Genomic DNA, 20,740 nt, shown 5'->3' with positions numbered 1-20,740 from the left:
GGGTTCGATCCTCAGGTGGGGCGGTCTGCTTTTCTGTGTGGACTTTCCTTTTCTTACGATCTATAGTGTATTATGTATTGTGACCTTTCTCGGCCAGTATGGTGCGACAGACAAAGCCTTCCAAAGAGCACTGGGAAAATAAAGTAAAATCTACTCTCAAAGATCACAACCTGACTTAAAAACAGTCCTACTGACACTCTGGTGGTGCAGCGGTCTAATGCACTAGCATGCCATGTCTGAGATCCAAGCTCAAATAACAGCTGTGGTATCAACAGGCTGGGCACCTACACAAACATGATTGGCTTTTCTGTCAGGAGGACAAGTCGAGAGGATTCCTCATTACGGCTGCAACTGTGGCTGGTCAAAGGCACCTGAATGGAGATTGTGAATAATGGGAGAGTATGGAGCTACCTTCTGTGTAAACAAGTCTCTGACTGGTGAAAGAAAGTAGTTGGCAAATGTACAGATATCGGAGGGGTGTGTGTGAGGTACAACCCCTTCTTGGTCAAGTTAGGGGTCTTTAGCAGTGGAGGAAAGATGCAACTGGGTAATAGGATACACCTAGATTGGGAGAATAAAAGGAAAAAATGCAGAAATGGATTGGATGCATGGATTGGATAGATTGGATGGAGGGATGGATGGATTGGATAGATTGGATGGATGGAAGGATGGATGGATGGATGGATGGAAGGATGGAAGGATGGATGGATGAATGGATAAATGGATGGAAGGATGGATGGATGGATGGATGGATGGAAGGATGGAAGGATGGATGGATGAATGGATAAATGGATGGATGGCTGGATGGATGGATGGATGGATGAATGGATGGAAGAAAGGAAGTATGAATGGATGGAAGGATGGATGGAAGAATGGATGGATGGAAGGAAGGATGGATGGAAGGATGGATGGATGGATGAATGGATGAAAGGATGGATGGAAGGAAGGATGAATGGAAGGATGGATGGATGGATGGATGGAAGGATGGATGGATGGATGGATGGATAGATAGATGGATGGAAGGATGGATGGATGGATGGATGGATGAATGGATGGAAGGATGGATGGAAGAAAGGAAGGATGAATGGAAGGATGGATGGAAGGATGGATGGAAGGATGGATGGATGGAAGGAAGGATGGATGGAAGGATGGATGGATGGATGAATGGATGAAAGGATGGATGGAAGGAAGGATGAATGGAAGGATGGATGGAAGGATGGAAGGATGGATGGAAGGAAGACTCACACGCTAGGGGCCATAAAATGATTTGGAATAAGACAGAACCTAAAAACATTCAAGCTAACAACTCTACAATATATTTTATTTCATATTATACCATGAAACCTGCAGAAACTATTTCTCATTGTGACTAATTGTACTAGGTTACGTGACAAAGTGAGTTTGATCCGACTGAGGATTTACCTCTTACAATCTTAGTTATTAAAACAGCATTCCCAAACTGCAGCAACACACACAGACACATACACTGTAATAGCATTGTCTTTAATATACACACCACCAGATGGCACTATAAGGACAGAAAAACGAGATGAAGTCCACCTGAAACAGATAATGATTCAAAAGCCTCACAAAACTCTGCTTTAGTTAAAAAATTAGTAATGCATGATGGTACCTGCAGGTCCAGCACTGGGTGAGGAAGGCTCAAAGACACTGGAGGAATCACTGTTGGTGTTGGATGCTTGCTCGGACAGCTTCTTCTTCGTGCTGCCTTCAGATGGTTTGGGATGAGACTTTTTGTTCTTGACGAGAATCTTCCCCATCAACTCATGTGGACTGGGTAACGGAACCCCTGCCTCAACCTGAAACCCAATGCAAAAAATTGTATGTCTTTAAAACACGACCAAATCAAACCAAAGAATTTAAGGTATGCCAGATACATACTGGATATTTCTCAAGTGGCTCTGTTAAAAGAGCATCTCCAAAGATTGATCTGCAATATTCTGCCATCTTGGCTTGTTGTTTTGGACTGTAGACACAAAATTAAATAGTGTTATTATACATTCACATCAGTAGACATGAGTCACAACGTTTAGCTCAGGGAATGAGACTAAAGTTTAAAAATACTGCATAACAATGTAGGGTACCAAGTAAGGTGGCCTTTTGGTACTAGCATGACTAGTTAGAACAATGAGCTATAGTGACTTCTCTGTGCCCATTTAAATAGGGACAGTTTGACTGCACACAATACATAAGACAATACTGTTTTTTGGCAGGTTATGGTAATAGGCCCAAACTGTCACTCTGCTAAAAGAAAATTTGTTCCATTAGACAAATGTAACATTCAAACAGTTATAAATGTCAGAAACTAGAAGCTGCTGAAACCTGAGCAAACCTTGTTTACAGTCAAGCAAGCTATAGACCAAAAGTGGAAAAAATAAGTTTGTGTTCCAATCATTTAGTCACAGAAAAACAGCTGCTTGAAATCACAAGGATGCCATGACATGCATGATTTTTACAATTGTGGGACAGTGGTAGCCTAGTGGGTAGAGCTTTGGGCTATCAATTGAAAGGCTGAGACTTTGAATCCCAACTCTGCTATGCTCCAGGGGCGCCGTGCAGTGGCTGACCCTACGCTCTGACCCCAAGCTGGGGTATCCAGGGTCAGGAGTTTTTATAGGGCCAGGGGTTTTTGGTCTGTTGGTCCTCAATTCTGTTGTTTTGAGACATTGTTCATTGTAAAAAGTGCTATACAAATAAATTTGACTTGATATCCGAAGACATTTTTTCACTGTACTGTACACCTGTATATGTATATACAGGTCCTTCTCAAAAAATTAGCATATTGTGATAAAGTTCATTATTTTCCATAATGTAATGATAAAAATTAAACTTTCATATATTTTAGATTCATTGCACACCAACTGAAATATTTCAGGTCTTTTATTGTTTTAATACTGATGATTTTGGCATACAGCTCATGAAAACCCAAAATTCCTATCTAAAAAAATTAGCATATTTCATCCGACCAATAAAAGAAAAGTGTTTTTAATACAAAAAAAGTAAACCTTCAAATAATTATGTTCAGTTATGCACTCAATACTTGGTCGGGAATCCTTTTGCAGAAATGACTGCTTCAATGCGGCGTGGCATGGAGGCAATCAGCCTGTGGCACTGCTGAGGTGTTATGGAGGCCCAGGATGCTTCGATAGCGGCCTTAAGCTCATCCAGAGTGTTGGGTCTTGTGTCTCTCAACTTTCTCTTCACAATATCCCACAGATTCTCTATGGGGTTCAGGTCAGGAGAGTTGGCAGGCCAATTGAGCACAGTAATACCATGGTCAGTAAACCATTCACCAGTGGTTTTGGCACTGTGAGCAGGTGCCAGGTCGTGCTGAAAAATGAAATCTTCATCTCCATAAAGCTTTTCAGCAGATGGAAGCATGAAGTGCTCCAAAATCTCCTGATAGCTAGCTGCATTGACCCTGCCCTTGATAAAACACAGTGGACCAACACCAGCAGCTGACATGGCACCCCAGACCATCACTGACTGTGGGTACTTGACACTGGACTTCAGGCATTTTGGCATTTCCTTCTCCCCAGTCTTCCTCCAGACTCTGGCACCTTGATTTCCGAAAACAGTACTTTGGACCACTGAGCAACAGTCCAGTGCTGCTTCTCTGTAGCCCAGGTCAGGCGCTTCTGCCGCTGTTTCTGGTTCAAAAGTGGCTTGACCTGGGGAATGCGGCACCTGTAGCCCATTTCCTGCACACGCCTGTGCACGGTGGCTCTGGATGTTTCTACTCCAGACTCAGTCCACTGCTTCCGCAGGTCCCCCAAGGTCTGGAATCGGCCCTTCTCCACAATCTTCCTCAGGGTCCGGTCACCTCTTCTCGTTGTGCAGCGTTTTCTGCCACACTTTTTCCTTCCCACAGACTTCCCACTGAGGTGCCTTGATACAGCACTCTGGGAACAGCCTATTCGTTCAGAAATTTATTTCTGTGTCTTACCCTCTTGCTTGAGGGTGTCAATGATGGCCTTCTGGACAGCAGTCAGGTCGGCAGTCTTACCCATGATTGCAGTTTTGAGTAATGAACCAGGCTGGGAGTTTTTAAAAGCCTCAGGAATCTTTTGCAGGTGTTTAGAGTTAATTCGTTGATTCAGATGATTAGGTTAATAGCTCGTTTAGAGAACCTTATCATGATATGCTAATTTTTTGAGATAGGAATTTTGGGTTTTCATGAGCTGTATGCCAAAATCATCAGTATTAAAACAATAAAAGACCTGAAATATTTCAGTTGGTGTGCAATGAATCTAAAATATATGAAAGTTTAATTTTTATCATTACATTATGGAAAATAATGAACTTTATCACAATATGCTAATTTTTTGAGAAGGACCTGTATATATATATATATATACAGTGTATATACGTATATACACCGATCATAACATTAAAACCACCTCCTTGTTTCTACACTCACTGTCCATTTTATCAGCTCCACTTACCATATAGAAGCACTTTGTAGTTCTACAATTCATCCATCTGTTTCTCTACATACTTTTTTAGCCTGCTTTTACCGTTCTTCAATGGTCAGGACCCCCACAGAGTAGGTATTATTTAGGTGGTGGATCATTCTCAGCACCGCAGTGACAGGTGGTGGTGTGTTAGTGTGTGTTGTGCTGGTATGAGTGGATCAGACACAGCAGTGCTGCTGGAGTTTTTAAATACCGTGTACACTCACTGTCCACTCTATTAGACACTCCTACCTAGTTGGTCCACCTTGTAGATGTAAAGTCAGAGACGACCGCTCATCTATTGCTGCTGTTTGAGTTGGTCATCTTCTAGACCTTCATCAGCGGTCACAGGACGCTGCCCACGGGGCGCTGTTGGCTGGATATTTTTGGTTGGTGGACTATTCTCAGTCCAGCAGTGACAGTGAGGTGTTTAAAAACACACCACCACCATGTCAATGTCACTGCAGTGCTGAGAATGATCCACCACCCAAATAATACCTATCCTGTAGTAGTCCTGTGGGGGTGCTGACTAGGAGAACAGCATGAAAGGGGGCTAACAAAGTATGCAGAGAAACAGATGGACTACAGTCAGTCATTGTAGAACTTCAAAATGCTTCTATATGGTAAGTGGAGCTGATAAAATGGACAATGTGTGTAGAAACAAGGACGTGGTTTTATTGTTATGGCTGATCGGTGTATATAAACTGAGTGACACATCGGCTGAGAGGAAAGGAAGCAGCAGTGTACGACATCTCTAGAGAGATGACTAAACAAATAGTGCACTACAGACTGTGCTATAATCATTCTAGTCCTTGTTGCCATAGTTGCACTCGGCTCTTGTGTGTGTACAGAACATGGTCACTCCAAGGCCAAAGTTAAGGGAGGCTGGCGGATGTAGCGAGTGAAACCCTTTTACTCACGAGTCCACATGATTCTCGAAGGACAGGATAACAGGAAAAGGTGATGTTTTGAAAGCACACTCAGCGATGGCCTCAATTACTTCCTAAAAGACATAAAAATTCATATGAATTGGTGTTTGAGAAAAAAATAATTTGTAGAAAGATTTAACATATACAAGCTTTCGACAAAACATTTACATTTTCGGCATTTAGCAGATGCTTTTTATCCAAAGCGACTTACAGTCTAAGCAACTGAGGGTTAAGGACATTGCTCAAGGGCCCAACAGTTGCAACCTGACAGTGGTGAGGTTTGAACCAGCGACCTTCTGCTTACTAGTCCAGTACCTTAACCGCTAGGCTACAGCTGCCCTGCATATAGGCATGTGGACACCTAAACGTTTCATCTGTGGGTCTGTAGGAATTATAAAGCACTGACATCTATAAATAATTAGCTGACATTTACATACACGTGTACTGCTGCCATCCAATAATAGTATGATCTCATTTGACAAAGGTCACAGGTAAACACTAGGTGGATTTCTGTGGAAACTTGGCTGCAGGTGTAAGGGTAAAATGGATGTTGAATATGCACACACACATATATACACTATATGGACAAAAGTATTGGGACAACTGTTCTAATAGAAAATTATATGCATTAAAAATTAAAAAACTTTGGTCTGAAGAAACTCCAGTGGCCTGCACAGAGCCCTGACCTCAGCCTTAACTGGAGCATCAGTTGAGGCTTGCTTGACCAACATCAGTGACCTGTCATACATATGCTTTTCTGACTGAATGGGCACAACTTCCCACAGACATACTTCTTATGAGTCTTCTCAGAGGAGTGTTTGTTGTTATAGGTGACCAAATACAGTTGTAGCTTAGTGATTAAGGTACTGCTCTAGTATTTAAAAGGTTGCTGGTTTATGCCCCACCACTGCCAAGGCCCTTAACCATGAATTGCTTAGACAGTATACTGTCACAGTACTGTTAGTCACTTTGGATAAAAACGTCTGCTAAATGCCAACAATGTAAATGTGTAGGGTAAGTCAGTGATAGCTCGGTTGTAAAGGTAAATTAACTGCTGATCAGGTTTTATGGGGGGAAGGTGACAAAGTGTAAGAGTAGCAAATGAGCTACAGTCAGTAAGTGTATACCTGGTAATAGTTATGGTAGATTGTGCTTATACAGTAATCATTGAATGGACCATATTGGTGTAATTAATAAATTGCTCAGTGAGCGTATAAAACAACATATAATGCTAAAATCAGTTCAAATGTAACTGTATTATAGTGTGTATAGTACCTTAAAGGAGATCTCAGAGGTCATGGTAAAGCCATGGGTGATCACTGGCTCCTCCTCAGCTGTACGTCCCTTCCAGCAGTCGAGCTCCACACAGCGACAGCCAGAGAGCATCACCTGCCTGTACATCTCCACCGAAGAGTTTCCTGCAAGCTGCCCAGCTAAAAATAACACACACATACACCGATCAGCCATAACATTAAAACAACCTCCTTGTTTCTACACTCACTGTCCATATTATCAGCTCCACTTACCATATAGAAGCACTTTGTAGTTCTACAATTACTGACTGTAGTCCATCTGTTTCTTTGCATGCTTTGTTAGCCCCCTTTCATGCTGTTCTTTAATGATCAGGACCCCCACAGGACCACTACAGAGTAGGTATTATTTGGGTGTTGGATCATTCTCAGCACTGCACTGACATGGTTGTGGTGCGTTAGTGTGTGTTGTGCTGGTATGAGTGGATAAGACACAGCAATGCTGCTGGAGTTTTTAAACGCCTCACTGTCACTGCTGGACTGAGAATAGTCCACCAACCAAAAATATCCAGACAACAGTGCCCCATGGGCAGCGTCCTGTGACGACTGATGAAGGTCTAGAACAGGGGTGTCAAACTCATTTTCACCGAGGGCCACATCAGCATTATGGTGGCCCTCAAAGGGCCGATTGTAACGTATCCTGCTTTGATTGCAGTCACATTGCTGTTTTTCTTGGAGGCTGAATTCTGCATTTATATTGTTCTACTTTACCACAGACACGGCCTCATAACACAAGAGACGCACCGGTTTCTCTTCCTGAAGCACAAACTTGTTTTCACTTTCATTAAATTTCCTCCTTATGCTTAATTTTCTTAATTATCTTTTTGTACATTTTAGGATCATGTGTAAATATTTGTAACATCATCTACTGGCGGGCTGTGTCACTTTGCAGGTCACAAAATCAGCATGCATTTTGAAAGATGCAGTTTATTTAGGATTTTACAGTGTATTTTTAAGACAATCATTCTGCCCTCACTAATAGTTTATCCCCCTTTCTCAGCTAGACAGACAGACAGCTCTCTTCAGAATACAGTCGGTTTATTTGCTCCCCAGCTGTGTGCATCAAAATGAAGTAAAAATACAAACAATAAAAACAATAAAGAACTTAATACAGTACAAGCACACAGCTGTAGTCAAGTGTAACATCTGGTACAATATGAGATTTAACCAAACGTAAAATAACGAGTTAAAATTGTGTGTAAAGATACTAATTGCTAAAGTAACGTAACAATTGTATTTAATTACGGTAAATTTGTAACTAAAACGCTGTGATATACTCACTAAACACTTACTAACAAATGAGAATATAAAACCCACTACTTACAGACATGGCTGGATTACTGACCGGGCCAGTGGGGCCAGCGCCCAGGGGCCCTTGAGGTCAGGGGGCCCCGGGGGGGCCCTTTCCCAAAACATTTGTAACATATTGTAACATTTATGATACAATATATTTTTATTTCCGAGGGCCCTCCATTTTAAGGATCCTCTGACTATTAGGGACTTTGACCCCAGGGCCTCTTGGGGGCCCTAGCGATGCTTTTGGGGCCCCTAGCCATGATTTTGGGGCCCCTAGCCATGCTTTTGGGCCCTAGCCATGCTTTTGGGGGCCTTAGCCATGCTTTTGGGCCCTAGCCATGCTTTTGGGGGCCTTAGCCATGCTTTTGGGCCCTAGCCATGCTTTTGGGCCCCTTATGAAAATGGATGAGGCGTTGTGGCACTGCTCTGACTTCGACTTCTGGCTATTAGGGGTCCTAGGAAAGAGGGGGGCATATTTTTAGAGGGTCCTGGTTATGAGAGCCCCTACCAGGGGGCCCTAGAGAAGAGCAGGGCATACCATTAGAGGGCCCTTGATCACGAGGGCCCCTGCCAGGGGCCCAGACTATCCTTAATCCGTCCTTGCTTACAGACAATGTTTGGGTATTATATTGCAAGATAATTATCTGTATTTATTTATTATTGTTTACGTTACTGACTACGTTACCCCGCGTTCTTTTGCCGTAAAAGTCACATGGCTTCCTGACCATTGAAGGACAGGGTGAAAGCAGGCTTAAAAGGTATGTAGAGAAATAGATTGACTACAGTCAGTAATTGTAGAACTACAAAGTGCTTCTATATGGTAAGTGGAGCTGATAAAATGGACAGTGAGTGTAGGAACAAGAAGGTGGTTTTAATGTTATGGCTGATCAGTGTACACACGTGTGTGTCAGAAGATGCTGATTGAGTTTAAACATCTTGGTCTGTTGGCAATAAGCATCCCACTGGTACAATGTTATAAAATTATTATTATTATTACTAAGAGCATGGGGACTTGAATTTCCAGTGCTGCTTTTGCCAGTTGGACATCTACATACAGAGGGGAGGCTAAGGCCCCGCAATGGACTGGCTGTATTGCGCACGGTGACTCTGGAGAAACCAGACCCACCACTCACTCACTCACTTTCTTAATTGCTTATCCAATTAGCGTTGGGGGGGTGCTGAAGCCTATCCCAGCTTTTCAATGGGCGCAAGGCACACAGTAACACCCTGGACGGGGCGCCAGTCCATTGCAAAGCAGACACACACACACACACACACACACATTCACCTATACGCAATTTAGTGTCTCCAATTAACCTGACTGCATGTTTTTGGACTGTGGGAGGAAACCGGAGCTCCCGGAGGAAACTCTCGCAGACACGGGGAGAACATGCAAACTCCGCACAGAAAGGACCCGGACCGCTCCGCCTGGGGATCGAACCCAGGACTTTCTTGCTGCGAGGCGACAGTGCTACCCACCGAGCCACCGTGCCGCCCCTCAGACCCACCACTTAAGTGGTGGTAAAGCCTAAAAATGAATTGAAAACAAATTATTAAGTGCTGTCAGGTAGATTCTGACTCCTGACGACTGTATGTATTGTGTTTCTCCAGAAAATCCTGTCCTCTGTTTGGCTCTTCAGATTTATTAATGGCTAATTTATTGTTCCTGGATTGTATCCCAGACATCCCAAGTCTCCCAGAAGTTCCGGGAGTCTCCCGCATATACATAGCGGCTACCTGATGCCCGCAAGTCAGATAAAATCTCCCGGAATCTAGAACGAGCGGCCAAGAGTGCACACACACGCGCACGCAGGCGACACAGACTTTTTTCCCCGATCGCGTATTAAATCCGTTATCTGATATACAATCTAGCGCACTGTGTAGGGAACATAAATCAATTGTCTAATATACTGTCTAGTGCACTATGTAGGGAACATAAATCCGTTATCTGATATACAATTTAGTGCACTATGTAGGGAACATAATTCATTATGTAATACACTATCTAGTGCACTATGTAAGGAACACAAATCATCATCTAGTTATACTTTCTAGTGCACTATGTAGAGAACATAAATGCGTTATCTAATACACTATCTAGTGCACTATGTAGGGAACATAAATCCGTGATCTGATATACAATCTAGTGCACTGTGTAGGGAACATTAACCAGTTGTCTAATTCACTATCTAGTGCACAACGTAGGGAAAATAAATTCATATCTAAAATACTATCTAGTGCACTATGTAGGGAACATAAATCTGTTATCTGATATACAATTTAGTGCACTATGTAGGGAACCTAAATCCGTTAACTAATACGCTACCTAAAGCATTATGTAAGAAACATAAGTCTATTATCTAGTACACTATCTAGTGCACGAAGTAAGGAACATAAGTTCTTTTCTGATATACAATCTAGTGCACTATGTAGGGAACATAAATCTATTATCTTTCACACTATCTAGTGCACTATGTAGTACACAGTAATGTGTTTGTGACGCGAACAGTTAGCTTAGTAGCTCAGTTAGCAGCTCCTAAAAGTTCTGTTATCACCCATATCCTTTGGTGTGTGCGAGAGGTTTTTTAGCTTTTTATTATGGGGGGGGCTTGAGGGGTCGGGGTCGAGGTCTGGGTCCGGGGGTACCTCCCTGAAATGAGTTTTTGCAACTAGGGATGTCTGGTATTCATCCATCCATCCATCTTGTTGCTGGCCATCCTCTTCATCTTGTACATTAAACTAAATGTCTTTTCCTAAAAATAGGTTCTTCTTCTTATAATATGTCTGAAATATAAGAGCTTCAGTATAAAATACCTGTTGGATAAGATCATCCTCTCAGTTATAATGAATCATGTACAGTACAAACAACATGTAAGTAAACAGACTATCAAAAGCCGTTCATTTGCTTGGTGATCGACCTGATGACAACTCTGTATGTGTAGTGTGTACACAGGTGTGTAAATATGAACGTGACTGAAGCAAAGATTAGCCTTTTGTTTCTTATTTTCAAAAATCAGTTAAACACTTATTTTTACATGTAGTGTAAGTTCCCACCAGAAACATGTTCCAGGGAACCTTGGCTTGATTCTCACCACTAGTTACTGTCTGCATAGAGTCTCACATGTTTTTACTAAGCCTACATAGTTTTTACAAAAACGTGCAAAGGTGGATTGGCTGCTTTTGGCTAGATTGCTAAATAAACAAGTAAGCGATAATTAACCATAATTAACCATAACCACAAGTAACCATAATTAATTTTTGCCCTGTTCTGGGTGTATGTCTACTTTGATCTTAGTGCTTTCCAGGCTTTTATGGACCTATCCAACCCATGAAGCAGTTTGAATGAATTAATTAATAATGAATTAATAATATTTGGGCATTTTGATAATGCATTTTGGTTCATGTTGGCTCATTCATCTGCATATTTCCTAATTCCCAGGGGTATGTAGGTGCATCTAATGGACTTAATTTTACAATCATCCTCCATTCATTTATGCCATGCAAACACCTTATTGTGGCTATAGTTATTTTTCTATTTTATTTATGCATTTTCTCCCATTTTTCTCCCAATTTAGTGTAGTCAATTTGTCTTTCGCTGCTGGGGGATCCCTGACTGCAGTCGAGGTGGGTATATTGCTGCTCACACCTCCTCCGACCCGCGCACAGCCCTTAGCGGAAGCCTTTTTCACCCGTGCATTCTGCACAGGCACCTCTCTATCTGCTAATCAGGGTCCTTACGCAGCGTTTTGAAGACCCCATCCACATAGTCCGGTCATCCCGCACTAGCAGAAACGTTTCTGCTGCAGGCACTGCCAACTATGCTCGCTAGATGGCGCCCAGCTAACCGGTGGCAATGCCGAGTTTCGAACCGAAGAGTTCAGAAAGAGTGCTAGCGGAATATCCCGATGTGCCACCTGGGCGCTTAGAGTTATTTATTAATTGGTAAGACCAATCTCACCAATTACAACAAATAATTTAGTTACAATGCTAAATCAGTATACAATGCTGATGCAAAATGACACCTGTGTGTAGAGTACCACTTTACCATAACATCAGGCATAACATGAGTCCAGAGTAAGAGGAGCAGCATTACGTTGCCTGCGTGTTCAATTGGCGTGTGTGTGTTTTTTTAATTGCTTTAAAATGATGGCGGACTCAGGAAAATGTACACATTCACTTGTTTTAACGTGTGCAGCATAAACTTCATCTCTTACTTGAAGTTCTTACTCCTGTCATGTTAGATTTTGTTGAAACGTACCAGAACGTACTTAACCTTTCCAATTAGGAATGTAACCAGATACAGATGTTTACACGGCCGTTATTTAATAGATTACACAACTCGTTCAATCAAATAAAAATTGTATTCGGAATGGCCTCAATCATACTAGTCTATTCCATTTGAGGTGTATACATGGATGTATTCTATTCCAATCCAGCTGTCAGATTAATAACAGATTATCAGGCTGCTTGTAATTGTGGCTACTGTTGTGCCTTTATTAAACAGAGAAGACTAAAACTCATTTTTAAAGCTAGTGGATACTGATTGCACTGCTAAAAATTTAAAATGTTGAATCTGAGTTTGACAGTGGCGCTGTCAGGCAAATCATTTAGCCCAGCTCACACAAATTGAAACAACAAACCGGCATTAAAGCAGTAACCATATCTATTGGAACTACTGGCACCACTTAATGAGTTAAGTGTGAATAACTGTCTGATAAAGCATGAACATTTTTCTGATCTGCCACACACAGTTGTTTTGTATAATTTTTTTCTAAGCAGGCTAGAAATGAAATAGAAGATCTGTGTATTTAACACATAATAGCATTTGTAATAAAACATTTCATTATCTTTAAAATCAGGACACCTTGTGATTGTTTTTCTTTTGACCTGAATGAAACAGTGGACAACAACTAACAGTCAGAGTCTACTGAGTAACCTGCGCTTGGTTGATCTTGGTGTGGCTATACCTGTGAGATAGGTGTTGTGGGAAGAGTTGATGAAATATTGAGAAAGAGGGAAGGACATGTCTTCACTCTGGTCCAGTTTCTCAGGTGGGATTACACCATTCTCATCGCTAATCAGATACCTGGCGAAGCCCTCCGTTGATATCTGTCCTGTAATAAAACACAGTATGGCTGTTACTTAAGATTTGTAAAGTACATTTTCCATTCATTTATGCATTTTCTCCCGATGTAGCGTAGTCAATTTGTCTTCCGCTGCTGTGGAACCCTGATTGCGTTCGACAAGGGTATATTGCTGCTCAAGTGCCCTCCGACGTGTGCGCAGTCCTAACAGACCCCTTCTTTATGCCGGTGCTTCTGTTAACCAGGGTCCTTGCACAGTGTTTGAAGAGCCCACCCAATTAGTCCAGTCGTTTCCCCACCCAGCAGACACGGTGGCTAATTGTGCTCACTCAGCCGACCGATAGCAGAGCCGAGATTCAGACCGGGTGTTTAGAATCTCGGCGCTGGTGTGCTAGCGGAATATCCCCATTCTGATAGTTTTTAAAAATATGCTGGGTCAAATTTATGCAAGTAGCATCCTAGACCATTAATGTTGTGGTGTAGAAAGTATTATATGCTCAAGGACTACAGCTCGTGACTTATTGTGCCCATGTAAATAGGGTGAGTTTGACTGATTAATTAATTAGCTTAAAAATCATAGCTACACTGATGTGCCTCTGGTAATGCTATACTAATAATGGTCTGCCATCAAAACAATATATGGTCAGTCATAGTTGGATAAAATAAAGGGTTGATAAAGTGTGCTTAGCAACAGCTTCGATACAGTCACTACTTACATCTACAAAATGAGGATCTAGAATTGATAAGTGGACAAACGTAACATATGCAGATGCTTTACAAATTTGTACTACAAGACTAAATTATGCAGATAAATGTCCTATTATATTATCTGTTGCACATATAAAACTGCTGAGCCAACAACTGACCATAATTTAAGTTCACTTGCCATCCCTAGAGAACAAATCTCCCTCCAAATTAATCCAATTATTCCAACTGATCTACTGAAAAAAATGGAGGACATTTCTATCTTAATAAGAGTAATTTCTTTTAAAGTGACAATAACGTACTGGCAAAAAGGGTCAAGAAATGTTTAAAAAAATTAATAATGTAAATCATATTATTTGGTCTTCACAGGGCTGGCACGCTGGTGTAATGGATAGCACTGCTACCTCACAGCAAGAAGGGCCTGGGCTCAATTCCCTGGCTGAGCGGCCAGAGCTTTTTGTGTGAAGTTTGCACATTCTCCCTGTGTCCACTTGGGTTTCCTCCTGGTGCTCTGGTTTCATTTCACAAGTCCAAAGACATGCAGTCAGGTTAATTGGTGCTACTGCCTGTTAGATCCAAGTGTGAGCTAATTACCCAAAGTGTGAGTGTGTGAATGTGTGTGTGTCTGCCCTGTGATGGAAAAGCGTCCTCTCCAGGGTGTTTCCTGTCTTTCAACCAATGAATCAGACCCCCCAAAACCCTCACCGGTCTTCATAGTCACCAGATCTCAACTCAATTAAACACATATAGGCTAGATAGGAGATCGCCATAATTTAATAATAATAAAACCATAAAATAATAATAATGAAGGTAGTCCCATGCCTTAATATCTTTTTGTTGGTCTTCACTTTAATTTGTCACTTTTGTTAACTGTGGTTAAAAAGGCCAATTATTGTAGATACACAGTCCCTGGACCTAATACATTTTTATCAGGTACACTCTAGCAGACATCCCAAGTTGCAAAAACTCATTTCAGGGAGGTACCCCCGGACACACCAAAGGATGTGGGTGATAACAGAACTTTTAGGAGCTGCTAACTGAGCTACTAAGCTAACTGTTCGCGTCACAAACACATAGTGCACTAGATAGTGTGAAAGATAATAGATTTATGTTCCCTACATAGTGCACTAGATTGTATATTAGAAAAGAACTTATGCTCCTTACTTAGTGCACTAGATAGTGTACTAGATAATAGACTTATGTTTCTTACATAATGCTTTAGGTAGCGTATTAGTTAACGGATTTAGGTTCCCTACATAGTGCACTAAATTGTATATCAGATAACGGATTTATGTTCCCTACATAGTGCACTAGATAGTATTTTAGAAATATAATTTATGTTCCCTACGTAGTGCACTAGATAGTGAATTAGACAATTGGTTTATGTTCCCTACACAGTGCACTAGATTGCATATCAGATCACGGATTTATGTTCCCTACATAGTGCACTAGAAAGTGTAACGAGATGATGATTTGTGTTCCTTACATAGTGCACTAGATAGTGTATTACATAATTAATTATGGTCCCTACATAATGCACTAGATTGTATATTCGATCATAGATTTATGTTCCCTACATAGTGCACTAGACAGTATATTAGACAATTGATTTATGTTCCCTACACAGTGCGCTAGATTGAATATCAGATAACGCATTTAATACGGGATCGGGGAAAAAAGTCTGTGTCGCCTGCGTGGGTGTTTGTGTGTGTGCACTCTTGGCTGCTCGTTCTAGATTCCGGGAGATTTTATCTGACTTGCGGGCATCAGGGAGCCGCTATGTATATGCGGGAGACTCCCGGAACTTCCGGGAGACTTGGGATGTCTGCTCTAGACTCATCATGACCTAAATCAGAATTAAGCCCTAGACAGTGTAGGTCAATGAATGAATTTAGGTTATGCCCGACATGATATGCCTACCACAGCATACCAAAAGGATTCCCCACAGCAGCACAGCTGTTTCCTACTGATTTTACACTTAAAGTCTGTCTCATCAACAGCATTAGCACTGGAATCGCGAACAATCGTCAAATTAAACACGAGCTGCGATATCTACGCTCTCTAAACACTGAGTGTGCTTGTAGGGAACACACTTTAACTCGGGCGTCCCTCGTGACGAATCCTCAGCAGCAGTTTACATTAATTATAGTCCTTCTCTGCAGAGCTCCAAAGGTAATTAACCGCTGGCCTATTAAAGACAGGGAGTTTATTACATGGCAACACTACATAAAGAGTTTCTGTGTAATCTCTGTGGGACCACCCTGTCACTGTCACTGTGAAGCAAATAGCTTTGGCTTCCTCACACATCAGAAATAAACCACCTTAATCTCTGTGGAAAAAGGAGGCAAACCAGTTTCAAAGACTGCAATTAAAGCGATCTGCTGAAAGTTAGCAATTGTCTTGTCAAGTGCAAAGTGTATAATTCGGCTAATATTTTTGGATACGACTATTTACATCCAGTGAAGGACATGAGGTGAATAATCCCACCTGGACTTCACAAACAATGCTGCTGTGACTATATCAAACATTCTTATTTCTTATACAAAGACTTGTATTCACAATAATGTATTCCTAATATTGTGTTGGTCCCTCTTTTGCTGCCAAAACAGCCCAGACCCATCAAGGCATGGACTCCACGAGACCCCTGAAGGTGTGCTGTGGTATCTGGCACCAAGATGTTAGCAGCAGGTCCTTTAACTCCTCTAAGTTGTGAAGTGGGGCCTCCATGGATTGGACTTGTTTGTCCAGCACATCCCACAGATGCTCGATCGGTTTGAGATCTGGGGAATTTGGAGGCCAACTCAACACCTTAAACTCATTGTTGTGCTCCTCAAACCATTCCTGAACCATTTTTGCTTTGTAGCAGGGCGCATTATCCTGCTGAAAGAGGCCACAGCCATCAGGGAATACCGTTTCCATGAAAGGGTGTACATGGTCTGCAACAATGCTTAGGTAGGTGGTATGTGTCAAAGTAACATCCACATGGGTGGCAGAGGACCCAAGGTTTCCCAGCAGAACATTGTCCAGAGCATCACACTGCCTCCGCCGGTTTGCCTTCTTCCCATAGTGCATCCTGGTGCCAACACAGTTTGGCCCTTGTCAAATTCATTTTTGCTGCCTCCAATACATCAACTTTGAGGATAAAATGTTCACTTGCTGCCTAATATATCCCACCCACTAACAGGTGCCGTGATGAAGAGATAATCAGTGTTATTCACTTCACCTGTCAGTGGTCATAATGTTATGCCTAGTTGGTGTATCTTTGTACTTACTCTCAATGATGTAGTTACATTTCTGAATGCATTGTATAATCTGATTGGCATGGTGGCACAGCTGGTAGTCCTGCAACATGGGTCTAAAGCACTTGGATTTCATTCTCTCAGTTCCGATCACTGCTTTCCTCATGTCAGCATGGATTTTCTTTGGGTACTCTGGTTTCCTTCTACTTCTTAAAAGTATACAAAATACTTGTGTTCAAGTATATACTAAGCTTAACATCATATATCTATGTATTCACTCTCAATTATGTAGTTATATTTCTTAATGCATTGTTTAATCTGATTGTCATGGTGGCACAGCTGGTAGTCCTGCAACATGGGTCCAAAGGACTTAAATTACATTTTTTCAGTCCCGATCATTTTATATTTACATTTTCAACATTTAACAGAAGCTCTTATCCTTTGGTTTTTCCCATGTTTTTTCTTGCTATATTTATACATTTATTTATTTATTTATTTTCAAGAGCATTAAAAAAAAATAAAAGGGATATTCCGCTACACCTCGGTTAGAATCTCGGCTGTGCCACCGGTCGGCTGGGCGCCATCCAGCGGGCAAAATTGGCAGTGCCTGCAGCGGACAATAAATGGCCACCGTGTCTGCTGTGTGGGATGACCGGACTAAGTGGGTGGGGTCTTTTCTTTATATGTATATATTTTCTTTATGCATTTTCTCCCGTTTCTCCCTTTTAGCGTGTCCAATTGCCCGATTGCATCATGCTTCCCCTCCACCAATGCCGATCCCTGCTCTGACTGAGGAGAACGAAGCTAACCTACGCCCCCTCCGACACGTGGGCAGCATGCTGTATGCATTTTATCACCTGCACTTTGACGAGTGCAGTGCAGCTCAGCGTTGTGTACACACCCTGAGAGCACTCTTTTCTCAACTCTGTGCAGGTGCCATCAATCAGCCAGCAATCGTTGTTCATGTGGCCGCTCAGCCTTAGCCGGTAGGCAGAGCTGAGATTCGAAATGATGTATTCGAGATCCCAGCGTGTGTTTTGACCGCTGCGCCACCTGAGCGGCCAGTGGGTGGGGTCTTTAAATGCTGTGTAAGGACCCTGGTTAGCAGACAGAGGCGCCTGTGCAGAAAGCATGGGCAAAAAGAAGGGGTCCGCACAGAGGAGGTGTGAGCAGCAATATACCCTCCTCGAATCCAATCAGGGATCCACAACAGCGGAAGACAAATTGACTATGCTAAAACGGGAGAAAAAGGGGAGAATATAGAAAAAAATAAATAAAATGAGGATTTAAATGCACGAAACAAACACTGTAATTCACTTTGAAGACATTGGAGAATCTAGAGGGGCAAAATCTCCAAAGCAAAAATTAGGGCAGGTCTACACACGTCTGGAAGTGTCTTGTGTAGGAAGCCTGTATACCTTATAACCATTTCCCATGCCTGTCTCTGAGCGTGGGTCGAGAGAATAGTTCATAATCTATATGACAGCAAGGTGTCACAGCAGCAATGCAAGCTAAAGAGGTGGATGATCACCCTCATCTATTTCCATCTCCAGCTTCTCTAGGCTAAATAGCCTAATCAATCAGCTGTCACAGGCCCACTGCCTCTACCACGCAATCATTCCAGTGAATGGATTCTCTGGCTCTGTACAGGATTATATAAATAAACTGGCGAAGCCGCAGTGGCGGAAGGCACCGGAGTGCGTCTCAGGAGTTACTGTTGCTATGGTAATGAAACTAAAAGAAATGAGGAAGCTATGTTATTTTGTGCAACAGAAAGAAAGAAAAATGATTTAATTTTAGAACATTTGCAATTCAAAGCTGTGGCACGACATCAAAGAGACTGAACTATTCCAGAGGGAAAACAAAAAAACCTGTGTAGAGCTATTGTGTGGGTGTCAGTCACAGGAATGAGCCACAGGCTACTGCGTGTGTTGAGACGTCAAGAAAAGAGGTGGACAGGGCGGATGAATCAGCAGCCATCAGTGATTTTCTTATAAAAAAGCAAAACCCACTGTGGAATTTAAACAAACACTTATTAGACATTGTTATTTTTGTCAGCAATGGGGATTTATTTAGATTCAGATGTAGTTGCCCTATGTAGTTTTTGTGTCCGTTTTATGGTTGGCCCATTCAGATTATGGATTGCAAATCAGTACTCCAAGGTTGCCAAGTTTTTCCTGAGCAGAGCTGTCAGGGCTATTTTCCCTATCAGTTTCTAGCTGTGGCTTTGCAACAAGCACTAGCATTAAGTTAAAATTTCAAAATGATTAAGCAGTTTGCATTTTCACCTGAAAAAAAGGCAGTACAATTGTGGCACTGACAGCAACAGAAAGCAGAACAAAGAACATGATCTGTTATTAATTATCTGTTATTAATGTAATATGTATACACCGATCAGCCATAACATTAAAACCACCTCCTTGTTTCTACAATCACTGTCCATTTTATCAGCTCCACTTACCATATAGAAGCACTTTGTAGTTCTACAATTACTGACTGTAGTCCATCTGTTTCTCTGCATGCTTTGTTAACCCCCTTTCATGCTGTTCTTCAATAGTCAGGACCACCACAGGACCACCACAGAGTAGGTATTATTTAGGTGGTGGATCATTCTTAGCACTGCAGTGACACTGACATGGTGGTGGTGTGTTAGTGTGTGTTGTGCTGGTATGAGTGGATCAGACACAGCAACGCTGCTGGAGTTTTAAAATACCGTGTCCTCTCACTGTCCACTCTATTAGACACTCCTACCTAGTTGGTCCACCTTGAAGATGTAAAGTCAGAGTCGATCGCTCATCTATTGCTGCTGTTTGAGTTGGTCATCTTCTAGACCTTCATCAGTGGTGACAGGATGCTACTCACAGGGCGCTGTTGGCTGGATATTTATGGTTGTTGGACTATTCTCAGTGAGGTATTTAAAAACTCCAGCAGCGCTGCTGTGTCTTATCCACTCATACCAGCACAACACACACTAACACACCACCACCATGTCAGTGTCACTGCAGTGCTGAGAATGATCCACCCTGACCATTGAAGAACATCATGAAGGGGGCTAACAAAGCATGTAGAGAAACAGATGGACTACAGTCAGTAATTGTAGAACTACAAAGTGCTTCTATATGGTAAGTGGAGCTGATAAAATGGACAGTGAGTGTAGAAACAAGGAGATGGTTTTAATGTTATGGTTGATTGGTGTATGTTTCTTGCTTACATTTGTATATGTATCCTTTTAACTATATTTACTTACTTTCTAAACACTTTTTTTTCGATTTATTTATGCATTTTCTCCCTTTTTTCTCATGATTTAGCATAGCCAATATCTTCTGTTGCTGGGGATCCTGACTGCATTCAAGGTGGGTATATTTGCCTGCTCAACCCCCTGTCCCTCAACCCCTTCTTTTTCGCCCCTGTCTCAGTGGATTCACACATGAGGCTCGTCCACTTCTGCACAAGTGCCTCAGTATGCAAACCAGGGTCTTTAAAGACCCCACCCACTTAGTTTCATGTGGCCCGTGAGAGCTCAAAAGACATGATTGTCATAAAAAACACTGTAAAATCGTACATAAACTGCATCTCCCACAATGCATGACATTTTTGTGACCCGCATCCCGTCACTAGATGGCAGTGTTTCCACATCAGCTTTAACTAGGGCGGTTTTCCAACAAGTGATGTTCAGAAATATTTACAAATAATCCCAAAATG

General features: G+C 41.9%; 1 protein-coding gene across 1 annotated transcript in view; it reads right to left on the bottom strand.

Moving 5' to 3' along the window:
* The window catches only part of LOC134325755 (1-phosphatidylinositol 4,5-bisphosphate phosphodiesterase beta-1-like), a 123,518-nt gene that overhangs the window by 23,367 nt on the left and 79,411 nt on the right, over window positions 1-20,740 (bottom strand). The window contains exons 10-14 of the mRNA XM_063007993.1: window positions 12,978-13,124; window positions 6,680-6,837; window positions 5,396-5,478; window positions 1,903-1,987; window positions 1,634-1,820 (exon numbers count right to left, since the gene is read on the bottom strand). Coding sequence (XP_062864063.1) covers window positions 1,634-1,820; window positions 1,903-1,987; window positions 5,396-5,478; window positions 6,680-6,837; window positions 12,978-13,124 — 660 coding nt within the window. The remainder of the gene's footprint in view (window positions 1-1,633; window positions 1,821-1,902; window positions 1,988-5,395; window positions 5,479-6,679; window positions 6,838-12,977; window positions 13,125-20,740) is intronic.

Source organism: Trichomycterus rosablanca, chromosome 13 (genome assembly GCF_030014385.1).
Source record: "Trichomycterus rosablanca isolate fTriRos1 chromosome 13, fTriRos1.hap1, whole genome shotgun sequence".
NCBI classification, from domain to species: domain Eukaryota; kingdom Metazoa; phylum Chordata; class Actinopteri; order Siluriformes; family Trichomycteridae; genus Trichomycterus; species Trichomycterus rosablanca.
This window is presented reverse-complemented; position numbering and strand designations above follow the sequence as displayed.